Source organism: Sitophilus oryzae, unplaced genomic scaffold (genome assembly GCF_002938485.1).
Source record: "Sitophilus oryzae breed Bouriz unplaced genomic scaffold, Soryzae_2.0 scaffold_555_pilon_pilon, whole genome shotgun sequence".
Lineage (NCBI taxonomy): Eukaryota > Metazoa > Arthropoda > Insecta > Coleoptera > Curculionidae > Sitophilus > Sitophilus oryzae.
In genome coordinates, this window is record NW_022147146.1 from 206,186 (window position 1) to 231,456 (window position 25,271).

At 33.2% G+C, this 25,271-nt stretch overlaps 1 protein-coding gene across 9 annotated transcripts in view; it reads right to left on the minus strand.

Moving 5' to 3' along the window:
- LOC115887206 (phosphatase and actin regulator 3) overlaps window positions 1-25,271 on the minus strand; it is a 155,678-nt gene that overhangs the window by 51,648 nt on the left and 78,759 nt on the right. For all 9 annotated transcript variants that reach the window (XM_030906568.1, XM_030906566.1, XM_030906570.1 and 6 more), the window contains 2 exons: window positions 23,293-23,388; window positions 1,484-1,777 (listed from right to left, as the gene is read on the minus strand). In XM_030906568.1, the coding sequence (XP_030762428.1) occupies window positions 1,484-1,777; window positions 23,293-23,388 (390 nt within the window). The remainder of the gene's footprint in view (window positions 1-1,483; window positions 1,778-23,292; window positions 23,389-25,271) is intronic.

A 25,271-nucleotide genomic window follows, 5' to 3' on the forward strand; every position in this document is an offset into this window, starting at 1 on the left:
GCCTCATTATCTATGAAAATAATGTTAGAAAATCTCCCTGTAGTTGTCTTCCAGGCACTGTTTCCATTAACTGGACCGGAACCGTTCTTCTTTCCAAATGGAAACCAAGTTAAACCAAAACTGAAGAACCAGGAAGACTCCATCCGTTTCAAAGTAAAGGAATTTTCCAATTTTTTTTATCTCAAAAACTACGACTTTGACTGATTTTGATGTTATTACAAATTTTGTTGCAAATATTATTCCTAATCTTAAATCGAAAACCGCGTTTCGCTAGCTACTACTGTAATTTTGGTGTTACGATTTTTAAAATTTTTAACCCCCTCCCATACCCCCTTACCAATCCCCCATAGCACGAGGAAGCCAAGAAACAATCATGTTCATACAAAACCGGCTAGTAGAAGAACTACAGCCGGATGAGATTCTGGGAATGGTTTCGGATCTCACACCACCAGTCCAACTCTTGACGCGCACCTACAACGTCCTGTTTCCGAATAGGGACGAATGGGATAAGCCGGGAAACGGTTTATTACATGCGGAAATGTGTTGGTACACGGACGGATCCAAAAACGAAAAAGGATCTGGCGCAGGAATTTACTGCAGCAGTCCAAAGACTGAGATCTACAACAATCTTGGAAAACATATCACAATTTTCCAAGCTGAGCTATATGCTATTGAAACCTGTGTGCAACTGCTGGTAGAACAGCAATACACCGGGAAAACAATATGCATATTTTCGGATAGTCAAGTCGCGCTGAAAGCACTTGAGGCAACGAAAAGCACGTCTATGACGATTCTTCATTGTAAGAAACTACTCAATATATTAGGAGATAGGAACAAAGTGTCGCTAATATGGATACCGGGACATGTCGGCCTAGAGGGAAATGAGCGTGCTGATTCCCTCGCCAAAATTGGTGCAGGCTCGCCATTCGTGGGCTCAGAACCGACACTTAGCGTTCCTAAAAATCTCGCAAGAGACAGGCTCTGTGAATGGGTTAGGGGTGCGACGTTCTGGGACTGGAATGAATGTCCCGGAATGGAACATGCCAAGAAAATCCTAGCAGGGCCATCCAAACATAGAACAGGAGCGCGTACGCTCACTGCAGTGTACACGGGCCACTGCTGGCTGAGGCTGAGATCTCACCTACAGAAGATGGGACTGGTGGAAGACGCCGAATGCCGACTCTGTATGGAAGATGACGAAACAATGAAGCACGTTATGTGTACCTGCCCCGCTGGGGGTAGGACCAGGTTTGAGATGTTTGGCAAACCCATGCTAGACAGACCTATCAGACCTAGGAGACATGTCGCCCTCAGACATAACGGCCGATGTCAAAAGGCTGGGTCTTGAGGGTGAACTTTAACGCTCTTTGTATATTAGAGCTTGTAGAAACCGAGCCACAATAGGCCCTCGCGGCCGCAGTGGAGGGTCCCATGGGACCCGCCACAGAGGTATGACAATTTAAAAAAAAAACCAAGTACTCACCACTGGTCGTTCCGTTGGCACTACTGTCCCTCGCCGCGGCAAAGTGCGGGTTCTGGAACAGCTGTTGCTGCAACAGCGCGTGATGGTGGTTAAGGGCAGGCAAGGGCGACTGTCCCTGGGGCGGATTGGGATAAGGAGGCGGCAGGCCAGGGTGCTGAGGGGCGGCCTGCTGAGGGGCGACCGTAGGCGGCAGACTGGCAGGACTGAAGGTGGACTGCTGCTGGGAGGCGAGGGCGAGGTCGCCCCCAGTGGCGGCGGACGGGGAACTGAAGAAACTGGATGGAAGTGAATCACCTGGAAAGAAAAACAAATATAGTAATATAATATACAGGGTGTCCCAGACTGAGCGCGCATTAGAAGTTTCTAGAGAACTACAATATCTAGATCAGTGAAATAAAAAAATGTTTTCAATATGGCGGCACTTCCGGAAGTACCGGAAGTTGCCAGCAACTTTCTTATTTTGGACCCATTTTTTATTATACAGGGTGGTAAAAATAAGTAAAAAATTTCGTATAAATGTATATGTCCTAAAATATTTAGTTTCGAAGATACAGGGTGTAGAGGTTTCATATTTATTTTGATTTTTTCCAAATAATTTCAGAAGTGACGTCAATATTTGGATGAAAATTATTGTTGCTTACGAGTTTTTTGACATGATAAATTTGATTTTGATGTCAATATGACTCCTACTTGTAGAGCGCGCTACCTACATATTTTTAACTGGTTTGAAGAGTTATAACTTTTCGTCCGTACCTGTATAAAACAACTGAGTAAAAAAATATACATTTACGACATATTATCTATCCTTTTATGGTAAATTAATGTAAATTTTGAACATAGTACCCAACACAAGATTACCGTTTCTTTTTAATAGTTTTATTTAAACAAGTTTTAATCTCGTTTTAATATGTAACGATTTTTTACAGAAAAAAATACTAATATAAAAAAATAATGATCTATTATTAGATCTCTGATAACATTTCCGAGGTGTAATAATCACGAACGCGAATATTTAAAAAATACTTTAACAGTTGAACTTTAAAGCAATCCATTTAATGTACACTTTTCCAAATTAGACCGAATCACGCGATGCATTCATTTGGCCACAAAGGCCCTATAACAAAGCATTTAAAACGATAGATTACAGATTAGAACAATCGTATAGACCAGAACATATCATTCGTGACGTAAAATTAACGTTTCTGATATCTATATCGGCGGTTCTCAAACGTTTTTGAACCAAGAACAACAAACATTAAAAATTAAAAAAAAAATGGCGCCGGGAGGCACATATAGCCGCGTTCGCGCACATATAGCCCATACTAAAATATGTCAATAAAAAGTTGGTAGGCAGTTCTTTTAGTTTCAAAGTAAAGGAATTTTTCCAATTTTTTTTATCTCATAAACTGCGACTTTGACTGATTTTGATGTTATTCCAAATTTCGTTGCAAATATTATTCCTAATCTTAAATTGAAAACCGCGTTTCGCTGGCTACTGTAATTTTGGAGATACGATTTTTTAAAATTTTTAACCCCCTCCCATACCCCTTTACCAACCCCCCACCCCCCCACCATAAACTAATGGCCAGATTCTCGGGTGCCACAGTATTTTTGTGCCAAATTTGGTTCAAATCGGTTTAGCGGTTTTTGAGTTATCGTGTTATGACCCAAATAACTAATTTTGAGTGAAATTAAAAAAACCTTTTTTGCCGATCTTAATAGCCTACCATATCTGTTGGTATGGTCGGCTAAAAATACTGAGGGTGTCATTTAAAAAGTTGTAGTCATTTCCGGTGAAACAGGAAGTGACCAAAAACATTTGAATACGTCAATCAATCCTGATTTATGTCATATAGTAACATACCAAATCTTGTTTTTTTATCTGAAAAAATAACAAAGTTATAGGGGTAAGCCACTTTTGAGACGTACCCGGTATGTCATTCTTCCAATCATTAAAGCCTTTTTAATAAAAAACCTCTATTGTTAAAATAAATATCAACCATTAACTTCGAACATGTAACTCTGACTCGCGATCCTCTTGGATGATATCTGTCCTCCTTTGTTGGTTGAATCACATGTTTTGATGCTAAATTTGGATGTTCCGATCTATTTTCGAACCAAGGTCTGTTGTTGGATGCGATTTTATTCGCAGAATTACGCCAATCAGGAATTATGTCGATTTTATTTTGAATCAATCGTTATAATAACGCTCCGGCATTGCAAATCGGCTCCAAATAAACAAAAGAGCTTAAAATAGAAGGGTATTAGATCAATTTTGAACTGCATGTTGTTTAGGAATTCCGCGTATATCAAGGACGCAGAGTGATAAATAGTATGATGATATGACTATAAGTTTCACTGAAGCAGTCTACTACTATGATAGTAGACTGACAAGGGTCCTTAATAAAAAAATTAGTGTTTTTAACACAGCCCTGGCACTCTAGAATGAAATTAAAAATTCTAACTTTTTTTTAAGCGAAAATGTCAAAAGTGTCAATCAATCCTAATTTATATCATATACTAACATACCAAATCTCGATTTTTTTTATCTGAAAATATAAAAAAGTTATAGGGGGTTGAGCCACTTTTGAGATGCACCCGGTATACATGTGGCAGACTTGACGAGTATGTCACCGCAAAACATACTCTGCCCACTCATTACATTGGCCACTTGTAAATTTGTCGAATTTTTATTGACGGGATGCATCGTCTACTTTTTTAACGATAACGGTAGTAGACCGAGCTTGAAGAACAGTGCAGTCGTTATGGGTAAAATAGTTGCGTGATTTTATTAACTGACATAAAGTGTTAAATTCGACGAGTGTAACCATAGTTTCTCGACATATAGTTACTTACAAATTATTTGTGACGTTTGGAAAAAAATAGCATGTTCTATACGGAGTAAAAATGACTTTTTGTGCCTCGCCTGTAATCAAACGTACAACTTCGCCACAATAAGTATCATTTTTACTCCTAATAAAACAATATTCTATTATTTAACACTGTTTTCCTTAAAACAAAAAGCTAGTCTATTTTTTACGTATGTCTATGGTTATTTCTGGATTTAAGTTCCCTTGAGAATGATTTTGTCGTGTGTGGTCTACTTCATGCTAATTGCCATCTTGAAATACTCAAAACTAACCACTTTAGAACATTAGGCAGACCTCTTAAAATAAAAATTGATTATAGACATGGGTAATTTTAATGGCCTGTTTTTATTAAAATGAGGCCTATACAACTGACTATAGTTAAAAACTTAGGTAATTACTATTATTAGTTGACAAAAAGATTTCAGTTTCTAAACATAAAATTTTCGATAAAAGTTTGAAACACCCTGTGGAAAAATGCTTCTTATAACTACTAGTGGGTAAATGAATTTCTAGATATATTACGAATTTTTTTGGAACTTTAGTTTCGGAGATATAAATTTAATCGGACATTTTTAAGAAAATTAATTTTATTTTTCAGAAACTATTAGGGTCAGAGTTTACCAAAAATGCTTTTTATAACTACTAGTGGGTAAATGAATTTCTAGATATATTACGAATTTTTTTGGAACTTTAGTTTCGGAGATATAAATTTAATCGGACATTTTTAAGAAAATTAATTTTATTTTTCAGAAACTATTAGAGACAGAGTTCAGAAACTATTAGAGACAGAGTTTACCAAAAATGCTTTTTATAACTACTAGTGGGTAAATGAATTTCTAGATATATTACGAATTTTTTTGGAACTTTAGTTTCGGACATATAAATTTAATCGGACCTTTTTAAAAAAATTAATTTTATTTTTCAGAAACTATTAGAGACAGAGTTTACCAAAAATGCTTTTTATAACTACTAGTGGGTAAATGAATTTCTAGATATATTACGAATTTTTTTGGAACTTTAGTTTCGGAGATATACATTTAATCGGACCTTTTTAAAAAAATTAATTTTATTTTTCAGAAACTATTAGAGACAGAGTTTACCAAAAATGCTTTTTATAACTACTAGCGGGTAAATGAATTTCTAGATATATTACGATTTTTTTTGGAACTTTAGTTTCGGAGATATAAATTTAATCGGACCTTTTTAAAAAAATTAGTTTTATTTTTCAGAAACTATTAGAGACAGAGTTTACCAAAAATGCTTTTTATAACTACTAGTGGGTAAATGAATTTCTAGATATATTACGAATTTTTTTGGAACTTTAGTTTCGGTTTTTAATTATTTAAAAATGATAAGAATTGTCTATAACTCTGTAATTTTTCGAAGAAAACATATTATAGCTTATATCGCTGAAAAGCTTAAAAAATGGCGCTTTTTATGAAGCCATGGCCAACTATGGTTTCCATTTAAAAAAAAATATGTTTGTGTCATATGTCAAAAATAACAGGCTTTAGAAAAAAATGGAGGACACAGTCTCCTTAAGGATATGATTATTTACAACTTTTATCTGAAAACTTTTTGTCTAAAATAGCTTATAATGGAATTAGGGACAATTTTTAAAATAGCCGAAATTTGTTTTTTTCGAAATATCTAGTAAGCGATGAACTTTTTCAAAAATCTGAAAGGCGCATATTTATGAACCCACAAAACTGCAATTCTTTCCCCATTTAACCGACTCTCTATCTCCAGTAGTTTCCGAGATACCCATAGAGAACATCGTAGGAACCATGAACATATTCGGCGCCGGGCTGACTAACTGGGGATTCAGGTGGTAGCTCTGCTGTAAAAAATGGCAAGTTGCCACATTTATTTATTTATTTCTCGACATTGTCGCTCGTTTTGACACTTTAGTTTTGTATTACGAGTTTTTGGTTTAAATAAATAGTATTTTCATACCTTAACTTTAAAAATATTAACTAAGCAGACCTTGCAGTCGAATATTGTTCTTTTTAGAACCTCTTTTAGTGCGAAGTGGTACAAGATAGCTTAATAGCCGTAAAAAACTCATCGCAACTTTATTAGAACAGTTTGAACGGGAAAGAGGTAGTAATGGCCCTTTATGCCCCTTAAGTGCTGTTAAGAAGGTAAGTTTTGCTGATGTAAATAATAACTGTTTATATATTTATAATTAATTAACTAACATAACATTAACTAATTGGCTGTGTTAGTACGTAGATGTAATATTTTTTACCAACGAATTTCAAGGTCGGCATAACTTGGCAGGATGGTACAAGAATGTTGTACATCTATTAAGTTAAGTGTGGCCCATCAATTATATGCCAACATAAACAAACTGGTCTAATTAGTTAGTAGAATACATCAACAGCGACTCCCTAATTGTCCAAAATGGGTTTCGGGAGTAATTAGGCTTGTTGGAAAGTTTTGAGAAAATAAAATTAGGCTCCGCGACGTGATGGTGTCAAGGGTAAAAATATCCTTAGGGATTAGGGGATTTTTGAAAAGTTTTAATGATATTAAATTGATATTGTGGTGATGTAATAACACATTTGTTTTTTACGCAGCATAAGATACTTAAAAACTAATTATGCTGAGAGAGATCGTACATATTCATTGGATGACTGGGAAAACTAACTAAATAAAGGAAATATAATGATTTCCTACAGTTAGGCAAAGAAAATAAAGTCCTACTACTCTGGGATAGAAGCCAATGAAAAAGCAAACGATCTAGCTAGAAAGAGAGTGAACACTCTACTAACTGAAACAGAACCGTTCTGTTGTCCAAATGAAAACCAACTTGAAACGGAACTCAAGAACCTGGAAGAATCCATACGTGGAATGGGAACCCTTCAACGGTCTAAGACACTCGAAGATTTTCTTTCATTTAAGTAAAAAAAATCTTCGAATTGCCACAGGGTTTTTAACAGGACACTGTCCTCCTCACTGAAGCTAAGAAACAATGCCGAATGCAGATTCTGTGAGGAAAATGAGGAAACACCAGAATACCTCATCACTTGTGAGCGCTCAAAAACCATTCGTGCCATAAGCTTTGATACGAGTATATCGGAAATGGAGAACTAACCTATGTAAATCCGTCTGAGATACTGGCTTTTGTCGAAGCCCTGAGACTGTATGATGAGTTATAACTCAAGAAAGGAGAACACAAATTCTACATTCTACATTGTAGCGTTTTTTAAACCACTACCACTGCAAACGGCAGCTTTTCATCGGAGAGCAGTCGTGGATAAGGTGTTTCACTAGAGAGAAAATTAATCAGTAATAATTAACAAAAGATATATAGATATTGGGCGCCAGGCATGTACAGAGAAAGAAAACACAGTTGTATAATACTTAAAACTAATGACTATATTTATTCATGATGTTTTTTGCTGATACATGACGTTGTAGAGTTCTAGTAAATATATAGTGGTTATATGTCAAAGAAAGTGGTGGTAAGAGTCGTACTAAATATCAATGAAAACAACTACGATAAAATACAGGACATGTAAAGTTTAAGAGAAAGTATGAAATGTAGCATTACTTTAATTAATTTGATATATTCCATATGATGCTAAATCGAAGATGTTACAACCTGTAGATTCTAGAATCTATGTTTGATTATCCATCTATTAAAATAGTGCAATAATATCTATAAAAGTAATACCATTACAAGACGTAATGCAATGAAACTTAAGATCTAAATTATATTTTAAAGATTATATCGACATGAATGTTTTTAACAATCTAACCACACTGAACATAGTCTGTACGATATTACTTAAGATGTACGTTATTGTTTAAGACTGAAAATGTTTTAGATGTTAAATGTAAAACTAGAACTTAAATATACACTTAGCTGTTCTTTTATGTAACCTTACTTCAAACAGTAGCAGCGTGAGGTGGTCTAGCATCTCTGTACTGTCTGTCGGCGATCCTGTTGGCCAAAACAACAAAAGGGGCCAGATTGAGGACACCATGAATCACTACAGCCGTAGCTACTGACTAGGCTTAGAAATGGGAGTGAAGCAGAATGTGACTCAAGTTACATCCACGCTGTGGCACTTATATGTAAGAAAAAAAATCATTCTTACTGGGAACACTCGTCCACAGGACATCTGTACATAAGATAATGTCTGTACATAAAACACTACCCGTACCTTGGACACAGTCCGTACCTTGGACCCTAAAAGTATGAAACTCTTGTTTAAAACCAAACAAGGTCTAATAAACAAAATAAACCTATCTCGAAATACTTCCGAGGGCTCAATAAATAATAAACAACATGTCCTTTCTTCCATGTGACTTTCTGGAGGACAAAAGAAAAGGGACGCCAACGTGCCAGCAAAATACAAATACAAGTTGGGACATCCGTAACTCTACCCTGTAGCCTCGAAATAGCAGCTGATTCAAATTATACAGCAAGACCTAAAATAATCACCATTTCTAAAAGCTGGGATACAACAGAGCGTCAAAACAAAGTGAGGTTAAGCACGGAAAGAGTTGACAGAAGCGATGTTGACAGCGCCTCCTCAGAGCGATAACAGGGTTGTGTCGAACGATAACAGGGTTGGCGACTAGGGAACGTAAAAATTACGCGTCAAATAAACTATCCGGCCTGAACGAGAGGGAATCCGGTGATGATAGGCCAGACATCATATATTATATATAAAAAAGACATGTAACGAACTAAAAACGTTACAACATTCCCAAAGTTTCCTGTATTTGTACATTTCTTAAGAGTCCATTTCACTAGTACGAAAAAGCAGCAAAATAAGCGTTCGGCATTTATGACGAAAAGGTGTATCTCGATTTTTGGCGATTTTGAGATATCAACGTCATGACATGCCCAATGGGTCATATTTTAACATAGCGAATTTGCGCATCTCAATATTGTACCTTTTTCATTTTATACTCGTTTAAAAATTTGCCCCATCTCAAATACTACAATTCTTCGTTATGACGAAGAGACGTATGTTGAGATAAGGCTCTTTGTTATATCAATTGTTATACTACAAGAAAGATGGAATTTGAGATAGATCATTTTGTTTTAAGTTATGAAAATGCATGCGAGAGAAAATTACCCCATTCTACCTAATTATTTTCTGATGGTTGCCTGTGACAAAATAAAACTTCTATCATGGCAGCAGCTCTTTTTTACAGTGTGACTTTGAGTCTGTTTTTTTGCTAAAAAACATTGTTAGAATGAGCTAGACTCTGCACATAGCTGTATCGGGTATGCAAAAGATTGTCCGAGAATAAATTGCTGAAGAAAAATTGATCGAAAGCAAAACAACGAAACGAAAATTGCCCTGATGGAAAAATTGCCGAAATCATAATTTCCCTAAGAACATTTTAGCGAAACAAAAACTTGCCCGAAAAATACAATAATTTTCATATTATTCTCATTGTCAAGCCATTTATTGTCATACCTGCCAATTTTTGAAAATTTTTATTTTATATATTATATTTTATCGTCATCCAGCATAAACACGTAGAATGGAAGTCGAATTTGTTATCATTGAACAGGGAAAAAAGAAACTGTTACTCCACAGTTATTTGTATCAAAAGGCACGAATGAAGAAACATGTTTTGTTTTTGTTTTTTATTTTTAGGGGTTTAAATGCCTTGTATTAATGCCCTCAATTAACTAAATAATTACTAAAAATATATTTGTTAAAAAAAAGTATTTTTGTATAAAAATCAATATTATTAAAATAAGCTAGATAAGAGTATTTTAATTGATTATTGTCTTTGCTTCTGCAATGAAAATTGTCTTTATTTTTAGTTGATCTAATCCAACGCAAATAAAAGTATTTAAATATATTTGTTTCTGATTTTTTGGTGATTTTCAGATTTTTTCTGTATTGTATTTTCTTGTATGTATTCCATAATGTGAATCTTGTATTTTTTTTCCTTATTAAGAACACTTTACCATCATTTTTAAATTTATTTTACATGGGCGTATGTATACTATTCGTTCGGAAATAAATTTATTATTATTATAACAAAAAGGCCTATCTCTATTAAACAACTAAAAATAAATTATTTATTAGAATTTACGCACAATTTATCTTCAGAACGTTTCCTCAATATTTCCGTTTAAGTGTTAATACAAAAACACTACTAAAAAATTAAAGACTTTTACGGTTAAGTTTCCGAAAAAACGCTTAAACACGTATATTTTATTTTCTTTTTTTACATATTTTAAGATTTTTTAAAAATGTATACAGGGTGTTTCGAAAAATCTGATCATTGATTAATCACGATCCTGCTTAAAGCGCTTGACATAAAAAGCTGATTTTTGGAAAACGGATTGACTTTAGGGTGTAGAGGTTCGATAAGAAGGGATTTTTCGAAACTCGAATTCTAAGGGGGTGAAACAACCCCTTAAATATTAGAATATTTTTTATTTAAAAACCGGTGAGTTTTTCGGAAAAACTCTTAAACACGTATATTTTATTTTGTTGTTTTACATATTTTCAGATTTTTTTAAAAATTTATACAGGGTGTTTCATAAAATATGGCCACTGAGTAATCACGATTCTGCTTAAACTGGTTGACGTTTAAAGCTGATTTTTGGCAAACGGATTGACTGTGTGGTGTAGAGGTTCTATAAGGAGGGATTTCTCGAATCTCAAATTCCAAGAGGGTGAAAACGCCCCTCAAATAATCTATACTAATATATAAAATTCTTAAGTGACTCACTGATTAATCACGATCCTGCTCAAACCACTCAACGTAAGAAGCTCAATTTTGGCATACAGGTTGATTCTAGGGTGTAGTGGTTCGATAAGAAGGGATTTTTCGAAATCCCAGTTCCAAGAGGGTGAAACCACCTCTCAAGTATTACCATATTTTATATTTAAAAAACGATCAAGTTTCCGAAAAAACGCTTGAACACTATATTTTAAGACTTTTTAAAAATGTATACAGTGTTTCGAAAAATCTGGTCATTGATTAATCACGATATTGCTTAAAGCGCTTGACGTAAAAAGCTAATTTTTGGAAAACGGATTGACTTTAGGGTGTAGAGGTTCGATAAGAAGGTATTTTTCGAAACTCGAATTCTAAGGGGGTGAAACCACCCCTCAAATATTAGAATATTTTTTATTTAAAATCCGGTGAGTTTTTCGGAAAAATTCTTAAACACGTATATTTTATTTTGTTGTTTTACATATTTTAAGATTTTTTAAAAATTTATACAGGGTGTTTCATTAAGCTTAAGCTGCTTGACGTTTAATGCTGATTTTGGCAAACGGATTGACTGTGGAGTGTAGAGGTTCGATAAGGAAGGGTTTTTCGAATCTCAAATTCCAAGAGGGTGAAAACGTCCCTCAAATATTACAATATTTGTTATTTAAAAAACGGTTAGTCTTTCGGGAAAACGCTTGGACACGTATAATTTATTTTGTTTTTTACATATTTTGAAATTTTTTAAAAAATCATACAAGGTGTTCCAAAAAGTTGGGCAATTGATTAACCACGATTCTGCTCCAGTTTGTATGTTAATGGAAATTCTTGCTTTGCTTTATCATATCACCATTACAAATGATTAATTCGACGCGAACGAAGTCGCGGGTACATGCTAGTATAATATATATTTCCTTCGGCCACACACCCGCTTTACCCGACCCCTGAAATCGACCCGAAAGTACAGCGTAATAGACTCTTAATTTATAGTGTTGTAAAAGAAAATTTTAAATGTGTGCAAAAAATTGTCTCTTCCATATCGTGGAAATTCTAAACAGATTTCCACGTCAATTCCAGCTGAATTTTCTATTTTAACTAGACCGTCCCGCCTTCTGTTTCCTTTTTTACCTCCCCCTTCCATTTCCCAATAATTTTCCCGACGTTCCATCACTGCGTTGCGAATTTTCGCCGGCCCAAAACTCAATCGACTGCCGATTGGAGTTAATGGAAAACCCGATTGATTTCCACCCTGTCCCTTATTTTTTGTCCTCTTTTTTATAGTGTAGCTTGTACGGAAAATGTGTCTATATTGTTTTGATAGGCCGGTTTCAATTTCAATAATGGGTTTGTTAGTCTTTGAAGGTGATACTGGTGGAAGAATGGTACAGAAATTCTTTATTATACAGGGTATGATTCAATAATTCTATCCCTTTTACATTAGCTACTATTACGCGTATTATCTCGTCGTCGATATCTTTGTGGTGGGTTTATTTATTGAAAAAATTCTGCGTACTTTGGTTTTTTTTTGGTGGTAAATCTCTTGTTTTTTAATATAAAATCGAATTTGGATGTCTTTTCTAGTGAGTTGTATGCAACCAACGATACATGTGACGTCAAATTGTCGTGCAAAATAAAAATATATACAAGGTGTTTCAAAACAAATGCGAAAAACTTCAGGGGGTGATTCCTTGTTCAAAATAAAGGGTACTTTGCTTCATAAACGTTGGGTCAAAAGTCAACCATTAGGGAGATATCGCGGTACAAAGATGGCGGAAAAATAATAACACACTTTCTGGTAATTTTTTCACTTTTTTAAAATGAGTGGGGGTTGAAATAAACTACCCCTATCATTCTTGTTAACGAAATTTAAAGAAAAATCTTATCAAACACATACAAAAAAAATAATTTTGACAGTTTAGTTTATTTAGAAACTTTTTTATCTCTTGTGTTTTTTGATAAAACTCACCGATTTGAAATTAAAAAATAAAATGTAAAGCATTGCATGTCAGGACTAAAAATATTTTTAGATTAAGAATCTAGTGATAATAATGATAATAATAATAATCTAGATAATAACGTATTGCAGTAGGGTAATGTCAAATAAAACAATATTAGAAACATCCTAAAAAGTGACAGCGGCCGACTAGATTTTCCTAAAAAAATTACAGCTGCCCACTAGATTCTTTATCTAAAAATGTTTTTTGTCCTGACATGTAATGCTTTTTACATTTTATTTTTAATTTCAAATCGGTGAGTTTTATCAAAAACACAAGAGATAAAAAGTTTCTAAATAAACTAAACTATCAAAATTATTTTTTTTTGCATGTGTTTGATAAGATTTTTCTTTAAATTTCATTAACAAGAATGATAGGGAAGTTTATTTCAACCTCTTCCACTCATTTTAAAAAGTGAAAAATTACCAGAAAGTGTGTTTTCATAGTAATGCTTCCGTAAAATTCATTAGTCTATCTCTTTTCGTTTTCAAGATAAAAAATAAAAACATTATTTTTCCGCCATCTTTGTACCGCGATATCTCCCTAATGGTTGACTTTTGACCCAACGTTTATAAAGCAAACTACCCTTTATTTTGAACAAGGAACCACCCCCTGAAGTTTTTCGCATTTGTTTGACCCTGTATAAGATATCTGCATTCTTAAAATTCCTTTCATAGACACAGATCCACTAGACGTACATTACTCATTTATTTCCTTTTGATCTTCTAGTTTGGGCGGGTACGTACCCCTATGCCCTTTAAAAACAGCCGCCACTGGTTTCTATAAAGGATTTATATTTTATATACCATAAACTCTATTGACATAATACTCAGACATAATAACATTAGGAAAATTGAACTCGTTTTATGATCTGCGCTTATTCCTCGGTCGTTTTATGGCATTTTCACTCTATTTTCGCATTTTTCTTATCAAGCGCTTAACTTTTATCTGTTCACGAGTCGTTGACGGCTGTTAATAGGCCCAAAGCATTCCCTGATTGCGCTGTTTGCTCTTCGCCGCCATGCTTCGACGACTCTATGCCGTTCTAGCCTATTTTTCTTCGGGATATAATCGGATTTTATGCCTTGTTAACCGAGCCGATCGATATTCGTATATGTTGGTGGAAAAACCAAGAAATTTAAGTTGTTATTGTCATTATTACTAAGAGAGATGTACCGGGTGGCCGAAAAATTCGGCGGTTTTCTGTTAAAAGCAATATGGCGGCACAAAATTCCTAGAAATTTTAATAAAATTATTGATTGTCCATAAACACGTTTAAAAATTTATGACATTTTTTTTTAAGAAAACTCCCGAAATTCGGATGCAAGAAAACTGAACTTAAACGTGTTGATATTTTGACGTAACCAATTTACCTCTTTCTGTTTTCTAGCCTACTACTATAATTTTTAGACTATATAATCCAGAGAAAAATGGCGTCGACCGAGTAGCACGCGCCAAGCTGGCTCCTGAGCGAAATATAGATATATAGTGATTTAAAGAGTTCAAATAGTAATTAAAAGTGTGTCAATTGAATTGGAAGATGAAAAGAAATACAAGGAATAATAACCCAAAATGTATTTCGAACTCTAGTACAAGTTCTACGAATTTGGAATTGGCAGCTAAGGTAACAAACCTTGAAAAGCATGTCCAAAATAGCATTCAGGATCTAAAAAGTGTTATTACCAGTCCCAGAACCACTGATGTAGAAGATAGAAATATATTAAGTAGGCTTAACTTGTTCCAAACTGAGATGGAAATGGCCATAAAAACGATTAAGGATGAAATTACTGAACTGCTTAACCGAACAGTTAAATTAGATCAAAATATGGAGATAAGTAAAAAACACTGTTATGCAAATTGTTTGGTAATTTCTGGAATACCCGAAAACAACGAAGAAAACAGAAATACTATTCGATTTGAGCAAAAAATTGTCGAATGTTTAGAAACTAAGATACAAGAATCTTTATCGTCAAACGATATCAATTATTGTTATCGGCTAGGCAAAAAAGAAGATCGTGAAAAACCTCGTCCAGTCGTGGTAGTGTTTACAAACCGTTGGAAACGCGACATAGTGTTTTTTAAGAAAGAAAAACTTTAAGGGTAGCGGAATAGTTGTAACAGAATATTTAACGAGAGAAAAAATGAACCTATTTAAAGTGTGTGTGACAAAATATGGATTAAAACATTGCTGGACATGGCGAGGTAATATTTATGCCTTTATAAATAATATTAAAAAGTTAATTCAAACAGACCAAGATTTATAAGATTTAAAGTACAAAACATTTTATATTAGTACATTAAATTTGTTAATTCATAATTGCAAAATTTAGTTAAAAAAAAAAATTTTTTTTAAATAATCTGGTCGAGTATTATATGTCTTATTTAGCTATTAAATATTGCACTGAAAGTGTATCTCTTTTTTTTGTAGCAAATCAATTTTTATGGGTAGACAGGAAGTGCAGAATAATTTCTTTTAATACATTTGAATTGTTAATTTACTGTAAGTTCAATTTGCTTGATTTTCTGATCAAATTAGTCTCTAAGAATGGATATTTTTTTTGTTTTTGTATACTTAATAATTATTGTGCTGGGTTTAAAATAATTAGAAATTGAACTCAAAAACATTTTATATTAGTACATTAAATTTGTTGATTCTTAATTGCAAAATTTAGTTAAAAAAAAACAATTTTAAAATAATATGGTAGAGTATGTCTTCTTTAGCTATTAAATATTGCACTGAAAATGTATCTCTTTTTTGTAGCAAATCAGTTTTTGTGGGTAGACAAAAAAATGCAAAGTAATTTATTTTAATACATTTGAATTGTTAATTTGCTATAAATTCAATTTGTTTGATTTTCTGGTCAAATTAGTCTCTAAGAATGAGTATTTTTTGTTGCATACTTAACTATTGTGGTAGGTTTAAAATAATTAGAAATTGAACTTTTAATTAAATATAAATAATAATTATTACAGCAGGAGTTGTCTAGCTTATGCAGGCAGAATTGGTAAACGACCTATTGTTTTTTCATTATTGTAGATTTTTGTAGTGTAATAATGTATCTTGTGGGGAGAACTGGGAATCACTGGCGGGTAATGTTATTCTGGCGTGCGTGGGCGAGGCGGCGGCGGAGTTATGCATAGCGGTGGTGGATTTGCAGAGAGCCAGTCTAAATTGAATTCAAAACATTTTTCAGTTGCTCACTTGAACGTCCGTTCACTTAACACAGGTTTTGATGACTTAAGAAACTATTTTAATGAGTATAATTTTGACATTGTTGGAGTTTCCGAAACTTGGCTCTCATCGGATCATAATGATTCGGCATTTGGAATAAATGGGTATAATTTTATAAGAAAAGACAGGGATGGCCGAGGTGGTGGTGTCGGTATTTATATAAAAAAACATTTTCAATATCAAAATATTCAGTTTGATATTCCCACGGATATTTGTGAAATAATTAGTATTAAATTTAACTAAACAAGAAACATATTTTATTCATAAATATTTATAGGGCGCCATCATTGGACACTGATAATTTTATCGATACTTTAAGTGACCTAATAAGTATGACAGTGCCGTTCTACGATTGTGTGATTTTTTTCAGGCGATTTTAATATAGATTTTTTGGGCGAGTCTCGTTTTTCATCCAGAATCACTAATCTTATTGATACTTTCAACCTTGCTCAACATATTACGCAACCAACGCGCATCACCGATACTTCATCAACATTAATAGATGTCATAATAGCAAATATCAATATGCCGTGCATTTGTAGCCATTCTTTGGCTATTTCTGAGGAACTATCGGATCATTGTTTGGTGTATTCTATATTTAACCTAAAAACCCTTAATAATTGTGAAAAGTATATCGAATTCAGAGATTATGACGCTATTGCGCTTGATGAATTTGAAGAAGACGCAGTGCAATTACCGTGGTACCAAGTCTTTTATATTAGTGATATAAATGAAAAATTACAAGTTTTCAATGATTATATTTTGTATCTCGTTAATAAGCATGCCCCAATTAAACGTAAAAAAATTCGTGAAAGACCGTTTATGCCATGGATTACAAGTAATATTTAATTATTAATTAAGCTGAGGGACAAGGCTCGGAATAATTATTTAAAAGATAAGAAAGATACTCGCTTAGAGTACTACAGACATTTGAGAAATTACACGAAACATGCTATAATTAGAGAAAAGGTTGCTTATTTTAAAGATTTTTCAATGAAAAAAAATAAAGACTTCTGGAACACGGCTAAAAAACTTAATATAGCCAGCAAATCAAATGTTGATATACCCGCAGATTTAGCTAATGCAGAAGGTATTAACACACATTTTGCAAATTGCAGTGACATAGATAACAGCACTTCATCAGATAAAATACAATTCTACCAACATAACACATTTTCCAATGTTTTTTCTAATGAACTTAATTTTCAATTAATTGATTATGCTACTTTAAATACTATAATAAACTCCATATCATCTAATGCGATTGGAGATGATAAGATATCAATTAGAGATTTAAAGCTTTGTTTACCGTTTTGTAAGGACGCTTTAATAAATATAATCAACTCTTGCATACTTGATTGCGTATATCCAGATATCTGGAAAAAATCTATTATTAGACCTCTAGCCAAGGTATCTGTTCCAAAAACTTTTAATGATTTACGACCAATCAGTGTCTATCGGTGGTCTCTAAGATTATTGAGAAACATATTCATAAGCAGTTATTTTCATTTTTTACCGAAAATAAAATAATGCCAGAGTGTCAATCCGGTTTCAGAAAAAAATTTAGTACAACCACATGTCTTGTAAAACTGGTGAATGACATTCGAGTAAATATGGAAGACAAAAAAATCACCTGTCTTGCTTTGCTTGATTTTAGCAAGGCATTTGATACTATAAATTATGATATGTTACTAGCTAAACTCCATTACTTCGGATTATCAGAAAACTCTATAACGTTTTTTAAAAATTATCTTTCTAATCGTCTGCATTGCGTTCAAGTAAGACAGGGGAATCATCAATTAAAGTCAAATTACGTTTCTATGACATGTGGAATTCCTCAAGGATCCATATTAGGGCCATTGCTATTTTCATTATATGTTGCCGATATGAATAAAGAAATTGAGTTTTCTACATTACAACAGTATGCAGATGATTCACAAATTTACTGTGCTTTTGCATCTGATAATTTAAAACAAGCTGAAGAAAATTTTAAAACAGATATTAATAACATATACAAATATTCAATGGAACATAATCTAAAATTAAATGCATCCAAATCGTTTATTATGCTGTTTGGAAATAATCAGACTATTCTCAATTATCTATCAGACAATCTTGATATATGTGTTAATAATACTAAAATACCAATAGTTAAGGACGCTAGAAATCTCGGCATATATTTTGACTCTAATTTAAAATTTGATATACATGTAAGAAATAAATTGAAAATTGCATATATGCGACTAAAAGGTTTGGTTTATTTTAAGAAACATCTTCCTCAGAATACAAAATATGATCTTTGCAATTCGCTAATTTTGTCCTTGTTTGATTATGGAGATGTGGTATACGGCTCTTCATTGACTCAAATGGTTGCCATATCCATTCAAAAACTTCAAAATTCCTGCATGAGATTTTCGTATAATATCTCATTTCATACACATATTACGCCATATTTAAATCAATTTAATATTCTGTCTATGGTAAATAGGCGAAAACTTCATATGTTAACATTTATCTACCGTATCTTACAAACTGGCCAACCGCCTTATTTAAAATCATTGTTTATTCCTTTTAACCACACTCATGTAACAAGAAACTTACATCGTTTCAGAATACCTCAACATAGGACGGCTGGCTTTCAGAAATCGTTTTCTTTTCTTGCGCCTCAATTATGGAATTCTCTTTCAATCAGTGTTAAATGCTTTAAATCACATTATTTTAATAAATATGTTAAGAATAATTTGCTGGTTTTACAATCGAATATAATATAGAACTTATTTCTAAATTTATCTTTTATCTTTTGTTATTTTGGCAAACTGTGGTGAACGGGCCTTTAATTTGATATGGTTTTGACTGGCTCCTGCTCAGCTTTACAATTTTGGAAAATATTTGTGTATGTGTTGAAATTGTATTTATATATTTTTTAACATTGCTAAATTGTCTTGCAGACGCTTTGTTCTGTGCGCTCGGGGTTTCTTTTTGCTTTGCCGGTGGTCCTCTGTTTTTCTTACGGGTTTGTTTGTTGTTGGTATATTATTGTATTGAAAATGAAATTCTGTTTAGTTATTTTTTACAGGGAGTGTACCACACTGATGCCTTTGGCAATCAGTGAATCGGTTTTGTAATCGCGGTGCACTCCTTATTAGGCTATTAGGCTATTAGTCAGCCAAAGTATGGTTTATATTTTATATATTTTTTATATTGGGGCCTAATAAAAAGATTTGATTTGATTTGATAATCCTAAGCGACAGGATATTTTGGAAATTTTTGTGCTCTATTTAACTGTGCAAAGAGAAATATAACCTCCTATTTAATTTTTTTGTCATGTCAAACAGCGCCCTCTAGCTACCACGAAAAAAAATATGGAAATAAAATTTATACTGAAGATCATTAAGGAAGAAAAGCTCTTTTCTTTAGGAGCCCTAGTTTGTTTAAATCGGCAAAACCTAAACCAGAGTTATCCTTATTTTAATAAAAGCAAGTTTAACCTTCCCTCCCCACTTTATTCTATGAGATAGAGCAAAATACTCTATATCAAAAAAATTACAAATTTCTCGTCGATTATAGTAGTAATATTTAAAATACCTGTTCACCTGCATATTTTTGAGAAAAACCCTGTTTTCTGATTAGCTACCAGAGAAACGCCCCCTAGAGGACATTTTTCAAACTTGAAACATTACATTAGAATATTTTTTTTTAATTTTTGTTTCTTTGTACAATTAGTTATTACAGTTATTTTTTTTAATACCCTTAGTTCTGTTAGTGTTCCTATTCCTAATATTTATTAAAACCAAGTTCTAATCAGTGTCGATATAACATTACGACAATAGATGATGACTATTGTCGTAATTGTCACCTCGTGATATTAAAAAATAACATTATAAAGTAAAAATAGTTGAAAAAATTGGAAATTGTTGGTGGCAAGTTCATTTCGCTCTTAAAAATTAACCAAGGCATTTGTTGACATGAGTCAAAAAACAAAATGCTCAGGAGACATGGTTCCCATCGAAAAATAATGTTTTAGGAAAAGTTACACACGAAATTATTACACAGGGTGTTTCAAAGTTAGGACAAAAAACAACCCTTCAATTAACCCTGTATAATATGCCAAATACTGAATTTATGAATTAAAATTGATAGATTTATATACCGGGTGTTGCATCGTCGAGCGGGACATAGGAAATCCCATGTAAATTTTAATGGGGTCAATAATTATTGACTTCCCTAATTATTTTAGAGATTAATTCTATTTAGGTTTATTGGAGAGCACTAAAACCCACATTCAAAAGAATAATTTTAGATATTCTTGATTAGCCCGTTTACGAATTATCGCCGATTTCTTTTTAAATATTTCTCCTTTCTTATGGCCCTGTACTTATGAGCAACAGTCAAGGTAAAAGATAACTGTCAAATGGAGTTGTCATTTCAGAAATTTATCTAGTTAGTGCTTTATTATTATTAAAAACTCATACCTACATCGAAAATATTAGCCATGAATTACACTACCGAAGAAAAAGTATTGATGATTAAATGGTATTATCAAGGAAATAGTTATCAAAAGGTGTCGGACATGTTTGCTGCTCTGTAGCCGAATAGACCGATACCTGGAAAATCTACAATCGCAAGGAATATCCAGAGATTTGAGACCAAAGGTACCATAATAAATAACTGCAGATGTGAAGCAAGGCAGGAACAAAGAGAAGATGCAAGAAATGATACCGACTTGGAAGTTTTATTGTGCGTGGAAGAGAACGATGGAAAGATCAGCACAAGGAAACTTGAAGATGAAATAGGAATAGATCACACTACAGCGTTTCGAATTTTGAAACGACATAAATACTATTCCTTCAAATATGAAAAGCACCAAGAGCTACGAGATGGGGACGAAATACGGAGGCAGGCGTTTTGTTTTGATATGATGGAAAAAGCAAACACGAATAGGGAATTTCTAAAAAAAAACATATGTTTTACTGACGAATGCACGTTTACCTTAAATAATGAACCCAATGTTCAAAATTATCGATATTGGAACAAAGAAAACCAACAACACAGGTTTGTCGAAACAAGGACGCAATATCCACAGAAAGTAAATGTTTGGGCAGGGGTATTCGGACACAATATTATCGGGTCATTATTTCTTACGCAAAATTTAAATGCAGAATATTATTTGAAACTACTCGAAAATCATATTTTACCTGCTTTACATGATGCCGCTAAGGAAAATCAGGAAATTTGGTACCAAATGGATGGCTGCCCGGCACATAGTACCCTGGCTGTTCGGGAATATTTAGACAATAGTTGTAACGGAAACGTTATTGGCCTAAATCATACAGTAAATTGGCCGGCAAGGTCTCCTGATATTTCGCCAAATGATTTATTTCTCTGGAGCCATTTAAAAAACAGGATATACAAGGATAAAAAATACCCAAATCTAGACGAGTTAAAAATTGCTATTTCTGCCGAATGCAATAGAATTTCAGTTTACCAACTAGCGAATGTAAGAAGGGAATATATATAATATATATAATATATATATATATATATATATATATATATATATATATATATATATATATATATATATATATATATATATAGGGTATATATATATATATATATATATATATATATATATATATAATAATACTATAATTAACCTTGTAATTGATTACTTTGTTTTACTTTAATTCATATTAATTTGTATTTATAAATACATCTTTAAGATTTCCGATGTAGGAATGAGTTTTCAATAATAATAAAGCACTAAATAGGTAAATTTCTGAAATGACAACTTCATTTGACAGTTATCTTTTACCTTGACTGGTGCTCATAAGTAAATACAGGGCCATAAGAACGGAGAAATATTTAAAAAGAAATCGGCGATAACTCGTAAACGAGCTAATCAAAAATATCTAAAGTTATTCTTTTGGATGTGGGTTTTAGTGCTCTTCAATAAACCTAAATATAATTATTCTCTAAAATAATTAGGGAAGCCAATAATTGACCCCATTAAAATTTACATGGGATTTCCTATGTCCCGTCCGACGATGCAACACCCGGTATAGTTTGCTAAAAAAATCATGAAAATAGGGCTAAAAGTAAAAAAATAACACTTTAAACTTGACGAAAAAAATTTCCGTTGCTTTTTTTTGCATCTGAGTGTATAATATGTTAATTCTAAGTGAATTTTATAATTGACTGATTTACTAAACGCGACCCATATTATAAAGTTAGTTACCAGTGAAAAATGATTTCCTAATTTAATAAAAAATTACAAAAATTCTGAAAAATGCAAGCAGTAAAAATTTCGTAAAAACAAAATATGTTTCAAGAAAAAGAAAAATACAAATCAATAATTTTTGCATTTTCTTATAATCCAGAGGTCGTTAGTCTTTGGTATGTTGACAAAAACATACCGTAAAGCACAATATTATTTATCAGAAATACAAACTAGGGTAGGTAAATCAATAATCACAAAACAGAATTCTATTTTCAGTCAGGGTAAGATATTTTCTTTTAGTTTAAACTTTCACCTCTAGGTGCCGTTTCCATCCGTACTTTCGTGAAAATCGATATACTATAGAAGTTTTCCTCGGTGGTATTCAGAGTTTCTGAACATTGAAAGTAGATGACGCCTTATGGCATTTTTGTGTTAAGAAAATAGATAAAAATAATTTTTTTTTCAAACGTCACAAAAGTATTAATTTTTGCCACGTGATTGACTATATAAAAAGGTCATTTTAAGGCCTAGGCATAAGAAGTAAGTCTTTACCGTTTTACCTGACACGCAAAACTGACAAGTAAAACGTTATGTGTAAATGAGGCTTTAAGATCTAAATCAATCTAAAAAAAAATTAAAATAAATAAATAAATAAAGTTGTAATCCATAAACTAAATAGGGTTTTGAGCAAACTTACGATGACATAGGTTAAGTTAAGGCTAGAGTTAGGGTAAACACAAACTAGGCAAACCAATCTAGGATAAAAAAAAACTCTACATACGAACCTGTGTCGGATTTTGGCGGAGGACTATCGGGTAAAAGGATACCTTTCTGGACTAACTCATCTCGATTGGCTCGAACAGAGATCTTTCGTTCTAACGCTGTAACAAAAATAAAATAAATCAAACGAAAAAATAAATAAATCAAACGAAAAAATAAATAAAAACCTAAAAAATAAACTAAAAAAAAATTATTTTAATAAAAGTCGTTTAAAATCAAATAAAACTGTTTTCAATTAAAAAAAAACCATCAAAAGGATGAATTGTAAAAAACTAAGTCTCGAAACGCAGTCTTTCTACTACAATAAGTTGTGAGATCTCTTGTAAAACCAAGTTATTTATTTTAATTTGTGTCTGTGGAAGTACCTATTCAACAACTTTGTTATAAATTGCCTTTAATCAATTAGCTATCAACATTTATAGTGACCGTATCAATATCAGACATCTTTATTTCTATAATTATTATAACGACTTGGCAATTATTGCGCGGCAACATATACTACTAATTGAAATACCTTCATCTTGTCTATTACGCTGTACTGTTCGGGTCGCTCTTACGGGTCGGGTAAGAAGGAAATATATATTATATTTCAAAAATATGTCTAAAGCGGCCCATACATTATCAAACAAATTGCGCAACGCAGGCCGTTGCGCAACGAGTTGCCAATGTATGGTAGTGTTTGATGCGTTGCGCAATTGTTTGATGAGTTTCAAGAATGTTTGAATTCTTTTGTGCAACAGGACTGTTTGCGCAACGCGTTGTGTAGTGTATGTGTGCGTTGCGCTTCGTTGTGCAATATTTTAGTTCTTTCATCCAAATTATTTGTTTTCTTTTTCGTTTTTTGGTATCATCGACATCATCTAGGGTATATACGATAATAATTGACGCAATGGCAATTGAGGACATGATTGTTTCTCAAACAATGCACAACTCTTAATAAACAGTTTGATCAAAATTTTACTAAGTGCATGGGTGAGGCAGTTGTGCAACGGAACGTTGCGTATCGCTTTGTTGCGCAACTTGTTTGATAGTGTATGGACCGCTGAATCAGTTGTGCAACGCAACGTTGCTTGATTAAGGTTTGCAGAGCTTCAGTATTTGTCATAAAATAGCGAGCAATTTGTTACAAAATCATATAAATTATATATCACTGTAATCACAAAACTTCAATCTAAACTTACGTGCATAGAAATCGGCCCACTGTGAACTTTTGGTTTTAACTCTGTCTTTTAGAATCTATTTATCAGAGCAAGTAGAAAATATGAGCTGTTTCAAAGACAATTTAACATGCTTTAATATGAACATAAATTTATCCACGGTACTTATGGTTTATATGCGTACCAACGGGTAACCAAATAAAAGGTATTTGTGTCGTGGTGACAATAAGAATAACAAACTTGTCAAATATTGCAATTACTACCTTTGTAATCAAAATTTTCACATTGTTCTTTTATTTTTGATTAGTTGTATTTCATTGTTTGATTAGTGTTTCAATTTAATGCATACATCACCGGAAAAAGCCGCCCAAGTAACAGCCCCCTAAATTAATCGAAAATGGACTTAAACAGAGAGCTCTAGTTCGGCAACTACATATGACACGCGGAGCGGTTCGAAGAGTGTGTGAACGATATGAGGAGACTGGACCCTTTCGTAGGCGACCTGGAACTGGTGGAACGAGATATACAACGGATCGTGATGACCGCTTTATTGTGTCAACAATATCAAGAAATCGGCATTTTAATGCTATTCAGGTGCAACAACAGCTCCGTGAAACACGAGGAGTGACTGTTAGTCAGAGTACAGTAAGACGAAGATTGAAGGAAAGTAACATGACCCCCAAAACACCCGCAATTGGTCCAAAACTTACCCCAGCTCATCATCAAACACGCCTGCCTTTTGCACGGAACATCTGAATTGGCCACTAGAACAATGGGAATGTGTTTTATTCTCAGATGAGACCAGGATATGCCTCTATGGTAGCGAC